Source organism: Micrasema longulum, unplaced genomic scaffold (assembly GCF_059751315.1).
Source record: "Micrasema longulum isolate JH-2025_06_02 unplaced genomic scaffold, ASM5975131v1 h1tg000662l, whole genome shotgun sequence".
Taxonomy (NCBI): Eukaryota; Metazoa; Arthropoda; class Insecta; order Trichoptera; family Brachycentridae; genus Micrasema; species Micrasema longulum.
Window position 1 is genome coordinate 892,533 of NW_028277858.1, and position 18,393 is coordinate 910,925.

General features: G+C 31.5%; 1 protein-coding gene across 1 annotated transcript in view; it reads left to right on the plus strand.

The window, feature by feature from the left end:
• The window catches only part of Syn1 (Syntrophin-like 1), a 107,840-nt gene extending 91,147 nt beyond the window's left edge, over window positions 1–16,693 (plus strand). Inside the window, exons 6-8 of the mRNA XM_088229290.1 lie at window positions 1,097–1,269; window positions 11,762–11,899; window positions 15,507–16,693. Of these exons, the coding sequence (XP_088085416.1) occupies window positions 1,097–1,269; window positions 11,762–11,848 (260 nt within the window). The 3' untranslated portion in view covers window positions 11,849–11,899; window positions 15,507–16,693. The remainder of the gene's footprint in view (window positions 1–1,096; window positions 1,270–11,761; window positions 11,900–15,506) is intronic.
• The last annotated feature ends 1,700 nt before the right edge of the window (window positions 16,694–18,393 follow it).

Genomic DNA, 18,393 nt, shown 5'->3' on the forward strand with positions numbered 1-18,393 from the left:
AGGTTTATATTGAGAAATAACGATACCCGGTTTAACTATTTATAACCGATATAAAAAAAGCTTACTTATTAAAATATTTATTACCTAGAATAACCATTCACAGGTTATTTCATGTTTAATTTTTTTAAACAGTCAATACTGATATGTGCGCGTGCGCAGTAACTTTTATAACAACACAAACAAACGTCAAAGTCAAATCGAGACTGCTGTCAGTGTAATCGAGAACATGGAGAAAACCGTTAGAAAAAGAAATCAAAATTAGGAAGAAGAGGAGAAGTTAAATACGAATTGTATAGTTTATTCTTTATTCTCTTTTTATCACAATTAATTTAAACACATACAAACATTTCAGGTATTATTTAAACAAATAATTGAAAATCACTTGAATCGCATTGAGAAGGTCACAGGACTTCGAAATTGTTTAAAATATTTTTAAAAAACGGATTAACTATCCATTTTGATTACCGAAAAATATGACACTTGACAGATCGCGTGCTTATTCCAGGGTTATACCACATAATGTGCAGGTAAATGGTCGCTATCCCAGATTAAAACCGAGTTTAACTCTATGCGAGGTTTATAAGTAATACTTTCTGCTTTACCATCATTATCGCTTTATTACAGTATTATTTAGTGAATACATATAATTGGATGGCAGGCCCTACTATGTATACATTTTATATATTTTTAAAAAAAAAAATATTCATTTAACCTGTACATCTGTTTGTATTCGAAATAAATAAAATAAAATAAAAAAAATAAAATTATTCTACTATTATTCTCAAGCTTGACTTTATACCCGATTTATAAGTAAGGCCCATTTAGTGCATGTTGTGTGGGAGGATAGCTTCGAAGACAATTAATTGCTGGTGTAACAAGACTAAGCTTACTGTCAATGCCAGCAAAAAATCATAGTCCCAATCACCATTAGGAAGAAGCTAGCCGCTCTTAAGACTTTCTGGCGAGACTGTTTTTTTCTCCGAAGAAGCTAAATTTCTACGAATATAAATAAGTGAGCAAATATTTGTTGTGGTTGCTATTGTAAGTCAACGATGAATTTACAATAGTAATGGTGTTATCGCTATCTTGTTCCCAGGGTGCTCTCATCTGGGGCGGCCTGCCCAGCTGTGGCTGCACTACGAGGGCGGAGCCGCCCTTCGCGCCGGGGGCCGCGTGCTGTGGCGCGCCCCCTTCCACCGCTTGCGCTCCTCGGCTGACGACGGCGAGCGCCTGTTGTGGCTTGACTTCGGCGGAGACGAGGGAGAGATCGTAAGTAATCTAGAAATGTATAAACAATATATTAGGTATGTCTTTGCCTACCACTATGAGGAAATAGCTTTGTATTTTATTTTTTATTTTTTTTATTAGGGATATCAACAGTAATACATGTAACAAAAATATAACAAATAAAATATACGGAGAATAAAACCAATGACAGATATTCACAGAAATACATTAAATACACGTACAATACATACTAGTGTGTTTGTGTGAGTGTAAATGAGTAAGAGGGTGGGTGAGTGGGTGTTATATTGGAATGAGGGTGGACATGTATGTAAATATTGCACAAGTGTCAAGTGTCGAAAATATAACTATATATATAAAATATTAAGAATTAGAGATAAAATAAAATAAAATGAAATAAGATAAAGTAAGACTTTATTATTGAAACTAAGTATAAGACAAAAAAGTATGTTTTAAGACGCGCATTTTAAATGTTATTTTTTTACAATCAAATAGATCAATAAAGGGAAAGTTATATATTTTCGAGCAGAACGTATAAGTGAAGAGTTCTGGGCATAGTTCGTACGAACTGCTGGCACATGAAATAGAGAGCTTGACGTGTGACGGGTGCGGTAGCCGGGGACATTAAATGATAACTACTATCAAGGCGTCCACTAAGTATGTCATGAAGCACCTCTATGTCTAATAGTAGACGGCGATCTTCTAAAGTAAGCAAGTGGTGCTTTTATGGTATCTATATCAGTGATAATAGATTGCTTTATAAAACTTTTACCATCATCGATATAACAATACAATTTAAGCAATTATTTAAATTCAATTTTTTGTTTCCATTGCAAGTACGTGCCTACATTTTTTGCCATTGAAACTGAACTGAAAAACATACATTTATATAAAAAATCTTTTTTAGACATCTGGAACTTTGTTCTGGGTACTTATATCATGTTCACAATACTATAAGTGTTTTAGAGTGATTTGATGGTATCCAGGTTACATAAATCGTCATAAAATATATTTTCTTTTTTTATGACCCGTAGCTGTAAAATGTTATCCCTTGCATCTGGAAATTAGAGAGCCTGGCTTGTTTTGGGGAAAAATCAAAATGGTTGATCGATGTGATGTAGGGAGTAGGGAGCTCGCGGGAAAACTCGCTGAAAATCATGACTTGACGGAAATATAATAGTATTTTAGTATAATTTGTGATTCATTTGAAACGGTATTACCGGTATAAACGTACAATGTTAAAATATAACATTTTAACGCTCATTTTTTATATATATTAACGGTAACGAGCATTTTTTGTTTCTATTAAAATTCTGGTATACCGTTTCACTTGTTTAGTGTGATCAATTTATATTTACATAGCAAATTGAATGAATCTTCATTGAAATATTTGTGATGTTACGATGCTTTACGATTGTATTCTTAGTGGAAATGATGAACAAATAATGTTTAATTATTTATTATTTTACGATTCTTCCCAAACACTTGTAACACGTATTCTAGAAATTTGAATCCCTCATGTATTTACTTCCGTCATATTTATCTTCGTTCGCTTAATAACCTTATTTAATCAAATGGCAGTTGTATTAAAAAAAAAAATTAAATTAATTACGTTGACGCTATATGCTCTCAAAAATTCAAACAATTTATAGAATGATGAAAGACGAATGAAAGATAGTTTTACTAGGGTCAAAGCACCAGTAAATGACCACCCCCCAGTAAATGATCATTGGTTAATAAAACACAATATAATAAGAATTGCTTCATGTGTCCAGTCAAAAAAATTTTAACACTAGAAATTATGACAAAAGCAGTAGGCGGACACATCTTTTGTTAAGAAACAAATCTATCCGTTTTGGACTGTGAGTTGTCAAAAGGTAATAGTGCGTCTTCCCGTTATTGTTCTGAGATTGATAGTGTTTTTATAAGGAAAGGTGTCGTAAGTGTTTTATTTGATGCCATTTCTTATGCAATTATTTGAATATATCCATATTATAATGTGTTAGGGTGTTTTATAATGTTATGATGTAACTAAATCTGAGTATTATTTTTACTGGGGTAGTAGTGTGGTCATTCACTGTTGATTCTGCTATTTTTTTAGAGTTGTATTAATTATAATTGTAATACTCGTATTTCAATAAAAAAGTAAAAGTACTTAGAAAAATTAATGAGTTTTTTATTGTTTTCTTTTATTTTGTACGCTTAAATAATCAAATTTATACCTTTAATGTTGATTTTACTACAAGCTTTACCTTAAACGGCCATTCATTGGTTTTTTGACCCTATATTTATGATAGATATCAAAATGTTTGTCAATGCTTCTTTTCTATTTTTTAAATGTTTTAAACTATTCTTTTATCGTAATATTTAAATCCTATAAATTGTATATATGGACAATGTCCGTTAATGAATAAATAAATAAATGGAAAACTTCTCAAACGGCCAAATTATCAATGCGAACGAAAGGTAGTTTTAAGTTCTGTATCTGATCTGATCTGATCTGATCTGATCTGATTCTGATCTGATCTGATCTGATCTGTATCCACGAGTTCAACGGTTTGTTCGCATCGTTTGTTCGCAGTTTGAAGAGTTTTCTTTATTTGTCACTTGACTCATGTTCTGTAATAAGGTCCTAATACTCCCTAGCTAGTGCTGGGTGGCGTGTGTACAGTACTCCCAGAAAGCAAACATTATGCGGAGCGGACACCATAAAAACTTATTCCGATACATCATTTCCCAGTACTTTGACAGCTTATATAATGGATAAAAATAACGATCCATTTTCGACAGTCATTATGGTGTGGTGTTGCATTCGATGGATCGCAAGCTTACATTGTAAAATAATATCAATCACCTCATATTTATTATTTTCTGTATCACCCTTTTATGAATCAAACATATAATAATATATAAACAAATCTAACTCTCAAATGAACATATTTTGTCTAAAATTAATCCTTTTCATCTCGTACCTAGTTAAAATATTTTTCCTTTGAATTAAATAAAAATGTTCATATTTGTTTTTAAATATAATTAACCGGAGTTTTAATTCAGAGAATTTGTCGGAAATTATTTAAATTTCGTACCTTTCGTAGTCCACATAGACCGACAAGACTAATTTTTTTGTTTTACAGTCATCATCATGGTACTAATTATTCATTGAATTCACCAATTATTCGCATGCAGCGACTTGAATATCAATACAGTGGTGATTTAGATTTATTTTTTACCACGCCGCTGATGATCAAGTCCTATGTTTTGAAAAATAATTAATAATTGAAAATTCAAGGAATGATTAGTTCCTAACTTTTGTTTTAACTCTTTACTCTTGTGTCTTTAATTATTTTAAAAATTTATTATTGTTTAGTGTTAATATTCATATATACCATGATGTAAACTTTTTTACTTTCCTTTTAAAGCACTTTATTTATTTATTTTTATTCGCTTACCTTTTTTAAAAACTGCTATTGTATGTGTATGTTTGTTACAGATGTAATATTTATTTCTTTTTTTTTATAAATGCTGTTTACTATTGTACACTTTTATCGATGGTTTTGTTATTTTTAATATTATGCTTTTTTGTTGTATTTTTTTACTGGTTTCATTGTAATTATGTAAAGGGTTTATAGAACCGTAAATAAATAAATAAATTATAAGACTTTTCTTGACGACCGCGTCCTACTAATTTGACAAAAAACTGCTTATTGTTTTTTTTTTCATAGTCTTTATTCAATAAAATATATACATTATTACAGTATTAATACATTTGAAAGAAAACAAAGTATTAAAATCTATTTATGTGTTTATTGAATTTTAAGGGACGAGTTACAGCTTGTTGAACAAATATAAAATAAAAACTTCATTGTAGGTACTGTTACAGATGTTAATTATAAACGATCATCCCTTTTTAAAATTTTTTCATCAATTATTGTGATTTTGACTAATTTTTAAATATCATTAAAGTGTTTTTTTTAGTGGAATTAAATCGCTGTTATTATACTAAACGTGTTTCACGCTTTACACCATATTATTACGTATAACTGATATGTAGAGATTAGAAGACTTTTCACTTTTGACGTGTTATTCAGTTTTATAACCGCAATCGTTAATTAAAAGTGCACACTCCCGTAGATTTTACGGCAGTCGTAAATAATTTAGTAACACGAATGTACTCGTATATCCCCAGTGTGGTATATTTCCTGTAAGTCCTTTCAGCAGTCTAGAGAGACGGTTTCTCAACAGATATTTACACAGTACGTACCTACGTCAGGATGAAGTGCGTACTTTATCACTCAGCGCCTGATAGAGTAATTTATGTCGTCCCGGGGCTGCGACAGCGCCAGCGCCCCACCTGGCGACGAGACAATTGCTCGTATTGTTACTCCGGATTTCTCCAGTCTCCCGATCTTCACTATCTTCACTGAGACCGCCGCCGCCGCCATTAATTTGTCGTATTCAATTATTATCTCCGTCTGATGCTAGACTTTGCCAGAATCTGCGCGGAAAATGTCGTGAGTTCGGTTCAATCTACTTTATTTGTCGTGCAAGCGCTAAACTTTTATTTTTCTCTACTTGATGCTATTATCCGGCGTTATTATCATTTGAATACGCAGAGCGCTTGCTTGCGCGTTTTGTGCTGTTTAGACTTTATGCTGACTCGTTTTCTACTAAGTATGTTGAGTTTATGCTTAAAATTTACTTCTATTTATAATTTCGCTAAGTTTGTTTGTTTCGCTTGGTACTTTGTTGTATAGTAAATTAATTTTATCTCCGTATCGGCAGGTTATTCCTGTATATTGAAATATGAAACAATCTATGTTGACACTGTCTCAGGTAATAATCTACAAACCAATGGTCACCATAATTCCAGGATTATAGACCATACCGCGCAACAATCGATAAAAATGTGTAGTCAAATACGAATTTCTTCTAGTTTCTGTTGTAGCCAAACATACCCTGGAGAAACTCGGCCGGCTAGAACCAAGGATAATACCCGCACTCTCTCATGTAGAGATATCTTAGAAACTTCTTTTGGATTTTCTCTATCATAAGAGAGTACTTCAGAGAGGCCCCTAAATCATCGAACCACTCTCGAGTTTACTCCGCACCAAGGAGTTGTAAAGAGTTCTCAGCACGCGGGTATTGTTGAAAACCCCGGCAGTACGCAGAACGAATCCTAACATCGTCAATTCTTTACCAGTTGATTGCCTCTATTATGACATGGCACCAAATAAGCCATAAACACAATAAATTAAATTAAATTAGTAAATAAAGTGATGGCATAAAAGAGAATTCACTGCGAGAGCTAAAAGCCAAACCTTTGCAGGCCTATGAAAAGTGCATGGACAATTGGATTGGACAAAGCGTTGGGATCAACGTATCGTCGCAAATGGCGAGTATTTTGCCAAATTCCCATTTATTTTTGATTATAAGGTATACCGATGAAGATAGCCGTTCATAATCGCGGCCCTCAGAGTTTTTGTTTGTTTAATTAACTATTTTATTACTACTACGGAATCGAATATTTTATAAAACGCTTTCTAAGATTGTTTCATCAGTGAAGCGACCAATTATTAAGTAAATTAAACTATTCTTAATTTTCGTTTGACAGCGAATTCGAATTTAACTATATGATAAGGATATAATTTTCAAGCACCTGTCATTAGCTTATTAATATGCACACAATTAAATCCATTTAAACAATTTCTTGAATAAGGCAGTAAGAAGTTATGATATAATGTGAGGCGCTGATAGCCATAGGAGCTTAAGCGACATTTGACGACATCAACTTAATCCGAGTATGTAGTTTAGATGCAAAAAATCCCAAGGTTTATGCCACACGTACTCGAGCTCTAATAAAAGCTGGAAGCTAAATAAACGACAAAAAATCTGTATGGCCAAATTAAAGTTTCACCTAAACATTATAGCCCAGGCAAATTAGACTTTTCGAAGGAAAAAAAGCCCGGAGTTTTGATACTTGGCATGATCGTTTGTCGGTAGCTACTGCATAACATACTTAAAGTCCATGAGGGTTGCGGGTCCGCTAAGGGCAGGGGGGGGAGGTGGGTTAAAGGTTCTTTTTCACGGTTTTTCTCAAATATCTCCGAAACTATCAGTCCTAGCGAAAAATGTTTTACGAATACCCTGTAGTAATTAAAATAATCTATAAAAAAATTCACTTGTATTTTTTTAAAGAAGTAATGTTTCCGGAGATACAAGGCAGACAAAATACAAAAAAATCATGAAAAATCATATATTGAAGATTTTTCGTCCTAGTAGGTACACGGCTAAAACTTACTTTTTACATTAAATAGTAGGTTTATATGAATATAAAAACAATAGTACCCTTTCTTAAAATCTGAATAATTTTAAGTTCAAAATTCATCTGCTGGCAAAAAATCCTCATCGAGTTCCTCGTCTTCTGGTGGAATTCCGTTTGTACAAGTTCCTTGACAGGAAGTTGCCGCAGGCTTAAAAGCATTTTGTCCCGGCCTTTCGACATCCACTTCGTCCTTCACAACCAGACGCACATCCATAAAAAAATGGTGTTCAAGATAGTCAAGTGCGGCATAGTCCTTTGTTGATAGGGGCTCCAGTGTTCCATCGTTACCTGGTATCGACCCCCACTTTTCAGATGGCAGTCGGTTATTCAACCACTGCTGCACTTGCAAAAATACTCTAAAAGCATGCTGCTAGACAATTTTTTTGTAAATACATAGTAAAAAAACATAGTCAAAAATATAGTAAAAAACCATATTTAAAAACTCAGTAAAATACGTAGTAAATACAAAACACATAGTAAGAAACAAAGTAAAACAGTGCTTAAAAAAAAAGCTTAGTGTAAAAAGGTGCTTTTAAAACAAATATTTAACCGGTTGAAAAAATTCAAAAATAAATTATAAAAATTATTTTGAAAAAACCGTATACTTTTCCCACTGTTCAATTATTTAAAAAAAAAGGTTTTAGATATAAAATTGCTATAGAAAAATAATTTTTTGCTTTAAATACATAAAGATAAAATAAATAGTAGTATTTCTAGGTCTCAAAACGTAAGTACGAGACCTAGAACAGGTGGTAATATCTTAATTCCTAAATTAAAAACAACTACTGCACAACATCATTATACTTACAGAGGAATCTTTTTCTTTAATGAAATGAACAAAGATAATAAAAAGTACAGTCAGGAATACAATATATTTAAGAATGAAGTGAAAAAATACATCTATAATTCTTCTCTATGTATCACTGTTTGAAAACATCGTTTATATCTTTTTTGTAATTTATTTATGTTATTCTAAAAATATTATTAATTAAAATAAAATAAACTATTGTAAAACGTCACTCCCCATTATGTACACAAGAATTGTTTATTTATTTTACGTAATGGGAAACGTTAATGTAAATATATGTATTTGATTAATGTAAAAAATTGTATTTAGTTGTTATATTGTATTTTTATTTGTTTTTAATAAAAAATAAAAAAACAAATAAAAAAGACGCAGTACAAAAAAATATATATGTAGCAAAAACCATATAAAAAAAAGATAGCAAAATACCTTGTTCAAATAAAAAAAACATTGTAAAAAACAAAGTAAAAGATTTAATTTAAAAAAAAGTATATATAAATAGTAAAAAAACAAACCTTTAAAAAAACTTAAAATGTATAATTATAGTTACTAGTGCGTTGTTAGTACAGACTTCCCGCGTTATATAAAATGAAAGTTTCGACATCTGTTTTAAAGTGTTTTGTTCCAACATTGTTACTATACTTATCTAGTCTTCCCCGGTCGGCTGTTGAAGACGTTCTTAGCACCATTTACACCAAACTACGGCTCTGCGTATCTCGTACTATGTACTTGCTTCTTGCGAACTCAGCATTTAACGCCTTGTTATCTCGCTCAGAAATATCTCTTAGGGGTTAATGTATAATATTATTTGATGCTCTAATAAACTCGACGTGAAATTATTTCGTTAGTGAATTAACTTCATCAAAGTACTTGAGTATAAAATATTATTCATACTGGTTTTTTATTCACTATTATAGTAAAATGTAAGACGTAACTCACGTAACCATGTTTAAATCGTAATCACGTAACCACTTAAAAATTAACGTAGAAAAGTTAGAATCATTGCACCCAAGAATGAGAAGATTGATAAATGAAGAAATGAAGAAGATTAATAAATTAAGAAATGAAAGTGTGTGTTAAAATAGAGTTGTATGGAAATTAAATTAGTATGTACAAATAATATATTTTTTATTTCAGTAAAAGGCAGTGCAGAGCGAATGTTATTTATTTATTAATATACACGGCACGCAGTGCCTTTTACCTTAAAAAGATACACATTAAAAATAATATAAACATTTCAATATAATGTGAAAAACTTAAATATAAAAGTATTATTTTACATAAATACTATACATATATAACATAGCAGTTTTATATAAAACACATATTTAGATATAAAAAAATAATTAAACAATGTGTGCAAATAAAATTTTAAAAGGAAAATAATTTATGTATGTCATGAATAAAGTAAAAATAACATACTTCAAATATATAAACCAATACCTGTCTTATACGTATATGGGTGACTTATACACGGTGTTATAGGACCAGACCGCGAAACTTCAGAATAACATTTCTCAAAGTAAACTTTTTTTAAATCCTAATTTTTTTGTCCAAAAACTCTTTTTATGTTTTTTTTATAATTTGAAAATGAAGCCTCTAATAAAAATTTCAGATAAAAAACGTATTTGACCAACGTATCGCACCGGACGCGGACAAGGGAAGCGACTGGGTAGGAGAGGAGTAGGGGTTAGTGGATGGGATGCTAGTCAGAGAAATTAAGGATTTACTATGTTTTCAAATAATTAAAACAAAGAGTTTTTGGAAAACAAATATGAGGATTTTTTTTTTCAGTTTATCATGAGGAATGTTCCTCTGAAGTTTTGAGTTCTGGCCCTGAAACACGTGTATATAATATTTTTTTGAATGTTTATAAAAATAAAGACAGAATATGAATAGAAACAAAAAAATTACGCGTACTCGTACAGTGCGTTCGAAGCCTATGTTAGCGTGTTAGTGCCTGTCAGAGAACCAAGTAAACACAAAATCACACATAAGTAAAGTGTAATAAATATTTGAATTGACTGTACGATGCTTGAATGCTTACTATTTTTTGAAATTTCATACTGTTCATAAGTTTATAAAACATCTCAAAATTATGATAGCCTAGTGATTGTAATTTCCATTTATTCATATGTAACATTAATCTATTCCAAAATACTGTCGTCGTAAGTAGGACTAAAGTGCGCAATGAGGAAATTCAGTGTCTTTTTTAAAATTTTTTATATTTGTTAATAGACTATTAAACTAAGACAATTTTTTTTTTCATATATCCTATTATCAGAGTTATGATTTTTTTAAGTTTTGTATTTCTGAAATAACTCCTCATGTGACGTCAGAGGTTGTTCTCTGTTAGTTCTTTCCATTACTTCGTTTACGGTAAGTCAACCGGATATACTTCACAGATTTCACGTGACGTCTATCAAAGTAGTGCGTTTTTATTTAAATATTTTTATTTTTTTTCCTACATTTTTAAGAAACTTTGCCGTACAATTTAATGCTCTAATTTTTACCGCGCGCAAGAAAATATTTATTGTATCCAATTTCCTGTAGGGCCGAAGTTCCTCATTTCCAATTATTCCAAATCAAATTTTAAGAAGACATAAAGAAATATTTTTTGTTCAAATAAATAATATTATTTGGTTAAGTTTTATTTTGTTTGAAGTATTATTAAAAAAATATTTACAAAATATTACGGAGCTTCTTTTCTTATTACAACGGTATTATTTTGGAATAAATATCGAAAGTTATGCCCTTGATAATATTATTCGTGATAATATAACATCATATATCCTTATCGGGTATGCTATTTTTTTATTTTTTGGCATTGTATTAAGTTATATAAAGAAAACTATTATTGGCCTATAATTTTGGTTTATTTGTTAATATTTAATTTTTTTGTTACAATGACTGTTGTTTTCTTTTGATAAATAAACATTAAGTTTTTTAATATGACACCATTTCTTATGAATGATTAATTCATTATTAAACCTTTTTTGAATATCACAAAAGCATTTAAAAATCAATGAAACTGTAGTATCCAAACAAACAGTATTTTGTATCCAATATAGTTAATCCAAACATTTGTTCCGTCAAGTATTTTCATTCTAAATTATAATTATCGACCTATTGCTTTTTTTCACTATCTCAATAATACTATTGCTTTTCTTTATTTTTTCTGTATCTTCTTTTGCTTCTTTTGTTTCTTTGCATTTGATTTTGTAATGTTTCAAAAAACCCTTTAAGGCTCATTAATGTAAAAAGAAAATAAAACATAGTTTTAAAATTACTAAGGCATAATAATTATATTTGTATATATAATATAACGACAGAGCAGTGCGTAATGATTTTCATATTTTATTATATATGTATAATGTATATTTCTACAGGAACTTGACATGGACGGAAGCCCCAAGCCAGCCGTGTTCATCCTCCACAACTTCCTGTCCGCACGTGTGCACGGTCTGCCGCCCTAGGGGCCGGAGGGCGGAGCCTCCCCGCCCCAGCCCCCGTCCCTGCCACTGATGGTGAGACATTGTTCTTTCAATCGAATGTTACAAACTGTTACAGGTTCGACAAACATATAAATCCCCATCCAAATACGTATAATTAAATTGACGCGTTACAAGCGCGAAGTCGATGGCATTTCAATTCGTGGGTAATAGCCTACCTCACTTTTCATATCTAACGGACGACTTTCTCAGCTTTATCAGAAGTGACGCTACGAAGAAAAATTGCGGTCTGTATAATGATAAAATTCTTTAATTATTTATTTATTTATACTTTTACATTGTTTGTATTCTTTTTTTTATACATAATAATGTTCCCTTACTGAGGTGTCCCGTGCTGAGGGAAACATTACAAAATGTGAAACATGTCTAAGATTAGCTATTTAACAAAGTTAACATAATAATAACACAGCTTGCCCACCACATACCGCCCACCGCATCTGAGGACATAATTCTCCTTGGCAGTGCCAACATACACGGAAAATTTGCTCATTGTCAAACGAGAAAAGCTGCCCGAAGAAGCTCTCTGAAATCTGGTAGCCTTAGCATCTTTGTGCTGAAAGAAACTTTTTAAAAGACTTGAAATTCTTTTTGGAAGCCACAAGATCTGTATATCTGTATGCCACGGATAGTAGCGAGAAGCTCCATTCGGTAATCATAGAGAAGGGGAAAGGGACAAGACCAGAGGATGTGTTCAGAAGATTGGTTAGGATATCCGCAACAGCACGAAGAGGAGTCAACAATATTAAAAACAAATAATTTTTGATTAAATTTACCATGACCTGATAAAAACTGCGTAGTCCAGTGATCGGGGATAATAATAACAATAAAAAAACGTAATTAATCCAATTAACCTAATTATAATTAACATAATAAACAATAAAAAACAAAAATATTCCTAAAAAATATAACCAATTTATATAGACCAATTAATTTTTTTTCATAAACAGTGCATACATTTTACCTATTTGGCTTGATCCACTCATCGATCCGTGCGCTACCCACCTCCACCATCCATTTCTTAATAGCAATTTAATATTGTGAGAACTTACTAATTGTCCTTATGAATAATGGAAGTAGATTGTACACTTTTCGAGTAGTAGGTCAATCCTCTTTGACCGAAGGTTGTATTTATTTTTTATTCAATTGCATTGCATTTATGAGTATCAGAATAACAGAACAGAACAGAATGTGTTATTTCAATTTAATGAATAAGTCGCAAACGTGTTATGTTTAAAGTACACTTTAATTTTAAAGTACATAAAGAATAACATTCATCCAGTGTCATAGTTATGGTCACGAGCTACGCAGAAATATGGACTGAGGAACTATGTTTATCTCTCTTTCACACGATTTTTCCATATGTATCGTGATTTGCTATCTCTATTTGAGGGCAACGCGATATTTGCCAAATGAGGGCATTGGAAGCAAAGATAGCAACCTCCAAAAAAATATTTCTTTTGGTTATGACGTCATTCTGTAGTTTATCAACTTTATTTTTATTAAAATCACGAGTTGAGTTGCAAATGTAGTTTAAAATCATACTTCTGATGGTTTGAAAATAGTGTTTGGAAGCACAGCAATATCCATCAGCCATTTTATTTGACCAATGACAGGCTTGAGATTTAAATTTTCAAAATGGCCGTGCCATACAAATATTAAGAAAGTTTTTTGAATTCGTGTTTCTAATAAAGTTTGAGTTCAGTGGAAATAACATTTCTAACATGAAGACTCTCTTTGGCATTAGTGTAGCAGTTTTTATCATTTTTCTCGAAAACACCAAAACGGGAGCTTGCTATCTTTGCTTCCAATGCCCTCAAATATCAGATACGGCTAGGGTTGCCAGATGTCCGGTTTCTGACCAGACAGTCCGTTTTTTTTCCGGTCTGTCCGGTCAACAAAACCTTGGTAAACCGGACAAAAGATGGTTCGGTTTTAAAAAACTCGTGTAATTTTTGGCACTTGGGCTGAAAAAAAACCCGGCGCGGCGCGGCACCGCTAACTCTGGTGCTCGACGAGCAGATGCCCCCCGCCGCCCGCCATCCGTGTTCCGTGTTGAGTTATGGTCATTATCTCCATGGAAGCAGCAAACTCCCCCTGAAAATATTTATGAAGAACTGGCTGCACTTGAAAGTGTTTTTCCTTCACTCGAAGCCGAAGGCACCTCCATTAAAATGTAGTGCAAATTTTTCAATACGGAAGCAGCACCGAATTTGTTGAAAATCGTACAATACGTATGTAGCATACCCATATCGAATGCTTTTGTAGAAAGAATATTCAGCGCGATGAAGACTTTATGGTCAGTTGAAAGAAATCGTTTGGCCGTAAACACCGTTAGAAGTGAACTGTGCATTTTTCTCAATATTAATGCAAGTTGCACTGAATTTAGAGATGCAATCTCGGGCAATAAAATTGTATTAAAAGCAGTGGGCATCGAATGCAAAATACATTGAAAAATAGATTTATATATTAAGATTACTTTTGTGTAGTTTGTTCTTTTGTTTTGTCATTAAATAATATTTTTTTAAATCTTGTCCGGTTTTTTTTGTCAGAGGACAACCCTAGATACGGCTAGTAAGGCAACGCGTCTTTTAATTATACGTCTCTTTCCCTCTTATCCCTAATAAATATTTTAAAATCTCATTCAGAATTGTTTTCAAACATTTGCTGTAATGAAAAAGGGTGAATATTTACTACTTACTACTTAGGATATTATATTTGTTAATGAAAAAATGTTAACTTCACATTTTTTAACCTTTTAAAAAATTTTAAATCCAGAATATTTAAATTAATTCAACTTCTTTGTAAAAGTTAATTGAAATGTATCATGTCAAATTTCATGTCCAAATAAATTGGCAGAAATTCAGTGGATAAAGTATAAAGTTAATTTATTCATCTCATCATAGGCGGCCTCCGTGGTGTAGTGGTCTAGAAGCTTGACTCACATACGAAAGGTTCCGGGTTCGATTCCCGGTGACAGCACAAAAATTAAAATGTGATTTTTCTCATGCCTGGGTGTTCTGGGATGTAATTCACCACTGTAATCGGACCTCCTGGCCTGTTGTGGTGCAAAAATAAACTAATAAATAAATCACTAATTTCATATATGTAAATGATTGTAGATGTTGAAAATATAGGCCAAATTGAATCAACATATTCTAGTATTCAGTAAAGCAAAACCCATAGAAATATCGAATTGTGAAATAAATGTTGTTTTTAAATATTAACTGATATTATATAATAACTTATATTTGAATATAAGTTATAAATTAAAAATACACGGTACACTTCAACGCATTTATTTGACGACAAATAAGCGCTTTCACCCTCTAGTAGGCAACTTCAGACTGAATTCAGAAGATTAAATAAATAAGTGGAGGTGTACCGTGTATTTTTAATTTATAACTTATATTCAAATACAAGTTATTATTGTATACTTTCAATGGAATTCCATCAAGAATCGGCAATAAATAACATAAATCTAATTAACTGATATGTTTTGAATATGAAATAACTTACATCAGTAGATCAACTACTGATAAAAGTTATTTTGATTTCAATTATGATAACCCACCATAACCATTTCTCTTTGCATTTGTTTAAAATGTTTATATTATTTTTTTAGTCACTTGATGGTTTGCAGAACTCTGAAGAAATGGCACCGTGAAAACAAAGAATCTCCAGTTTACTAGTGAAGTAATGAAAACAATGTGATTTACACGATATTAATATTGTAACGAAAAACATTCGAACGGACTTATGATGTTATCCTTAAACACTAACTAATCATATGTGAGTGAATCTCTTTAAACATAATAGCTAATATTGTGGTTTCTCCCTCTCTAGTTTTTCTAATGCAATTTATCACAAATAATAGTCTAATTTAAAGGAATGTGCGCATTCAATGCGCCTGTATATAAAATCTCATGTAAATATGTCGCAACATGTTTCTATTATCTAATACCTTTCTCAGTTAAGTCCTGAAGATGCCAAATAAATGTTTTGCAATAGGTTTTGTAACTTTTTGCGTCTGACATTTTTGAACATGTTTTCGCCTCGCCTCCTTCGCTGTTGTCATTAAAATGTTTAAATTTTTGACATTTCTATCGTTTCACAATTTGATCATTCTTATAGTCTAAGCCATTTTCTATGCATGTAACGAATATAATTTTTCGATGTACTTATTCATTGGAATATTGGACAATAATGAAAACCTAATTATGTATGTTATATGATAAATTAACAGAATTTCATTAGATCCTATTGGTGATGTAGACTAAGGCGATGCCTTCACATATCTTTTCTATAGTAATAATAATCGTGGGAATAATCAAACATTTTCTACTTTCCATACAATGCCCGAACATATCTCATCCATTTTGTATAATAGAATATTATGTCAACAGGAACATTTTTATACATACCTAAATTTATGAAAAATTACATTTCAAAAGTAGTTATCTATTATTTTGTTTATACCATTTAGATTTTTTTTTAAATAGAAAATGATTTTTCCTTAACAGTCCTTTTTTAAAAAGATTTTTGGGCTAAAAGATTTCTACGGAAATAAAAACATTCCATTTTATAAAATTTTAGTAAAATTTAATTTTTATAGATTTCAGTTTCTTGTCTTCCCTTTTATCTCATTTATGGATATATTGATATTATTGAAGTTTTATAAAAATATACATCTATTTTTTAATTCTTGTAGATATGTAATATGTTTTGGTTGGAGGGTGAATATTGTTATAATTGTTTCTAACGTTGTAACCGAACTTGGAATGAACTAATAAAATGTAAATAATAAGAACATACATTGTGTTTTATTTTCCATAAGTTGTGTTCGATAAAATTAAGAAAGAAAGCTGTTGGTCCAGCCTAACAAAATGTATCTGATTATTATAAATGTAAATGTACTTTATATTACATGTCGTATTTTACGCATGTAATTCATTCCTAAGCTCTAGTCTTCCTATACTCTAAAGTAAAGTAAAGTTGCGGGATGCTTTATGGAATAATTTTCCAGAAACATAAATATATATATAAACGTTCCGCAGGTAGCTCCCGCATTCGTCTATAATCTCGAAAAATAATTCGCTTCGGAAATAATTAACTCTCCGCTTACTTATAAAAGAATAAACCAGAAAGGGCCTTCAAACCGTAGATAAAATGTTGATTAAACTTATCAAGCCTTCAGTACACAAGTATCAATTTTCTTCTTTATCGAGTTTTCAAGTTTGAGAATGTTCTTTATGCCAGTCTCCGAGATAGAAAAACATTAACAGGTAGCGACTCGGGAACATTTGGTCGCGAGTTTATTATAAATTGAACAAATAAATTTGCCGTATTTGATTTGAATTCAGCCTTGTGCGAGCTACGAATTTCGAGCGAGTGTCAATATTGATATAAACCAAGTTGGTTTGTAAAACTCCTTGCTTGTTTTATATTGGTATGACGAGTTTCTACAATATTAGCGTGTATTGATATTTCCTAATATTTGACATACGAAAATGATAAAAATTACAAAATTCCAGTTTTCAATGTTGATTTTAAATAGTCTTAATAATGATTTTGAATAGTCTTAATAATAACTTAATAATGATTAGAAAAATGGGATTTTGAAATTAAATTACAAATAAACAATAAAAATGGACGTTTGATTAATGCGTCTCTTATAAAGGTTTAGTTTTTGGAGCCGAAAATCAATTTCGGAGTTTTTTGACTCGTTTAGACTTTACGAAGAAAATGAATAAGTCAAGATTGACAAGTTTCCGACTTCCCCGGAGTTCAGAAGACACTTGTTGTAAGTTATCTGAAATGAGTTCTTCCTCAAGATAGATATATAATTGAGCATCAGAGATATCAGAAATGCTCGTAATCGAAGCGAATCGAAACGCTACTTTGTTTTATCTTTGCAAAGTTTCAGAAGCAGTTCCTACGACTTCATTAGAGTTAATTAGATATTCTGCGACTGTTTCTGGCGTTTCGTGGCTTTGGCGAGCAGAGAAACACATTTCCGGTCTTAAAATGCTTAATTTAATTTGCTCGACAATCAGAACTAATTTCCGCTTACTTGCCTTGTGTTTTGTAGCTACTGCTGTCTTTTACGCAGTCGCGTATCAAAAACAGTGTTCTCTCTAAAATTTGGAGAAATAATGTTTGTTTAATATTTACTTTACAATAATATTATGGTTCCTCGAGCCGGATTTCATATATATACCTAATGCTATACGATTGTGCCCCAAGTTTTGTTCAGTATTATTTTATTCGAGAAAGGATTTGCATTTCGTATAATTAACTTTTAATAACACGTTTTGGAATGTTTTTATGTAATCATTAAAATCAACCAATGTTGGCCACACGGATCATTGATTTAAACCCCTATGGGCCGCGATTACAATGGGCAGTTAAGGACGTTATGCCTTCACCATGACGGTATAGTTGAAGATAAATTCTCCCTAGCGATTACGAAGATACACTACCGATTTTCTACCTTTAAATTTGGGTAGGTA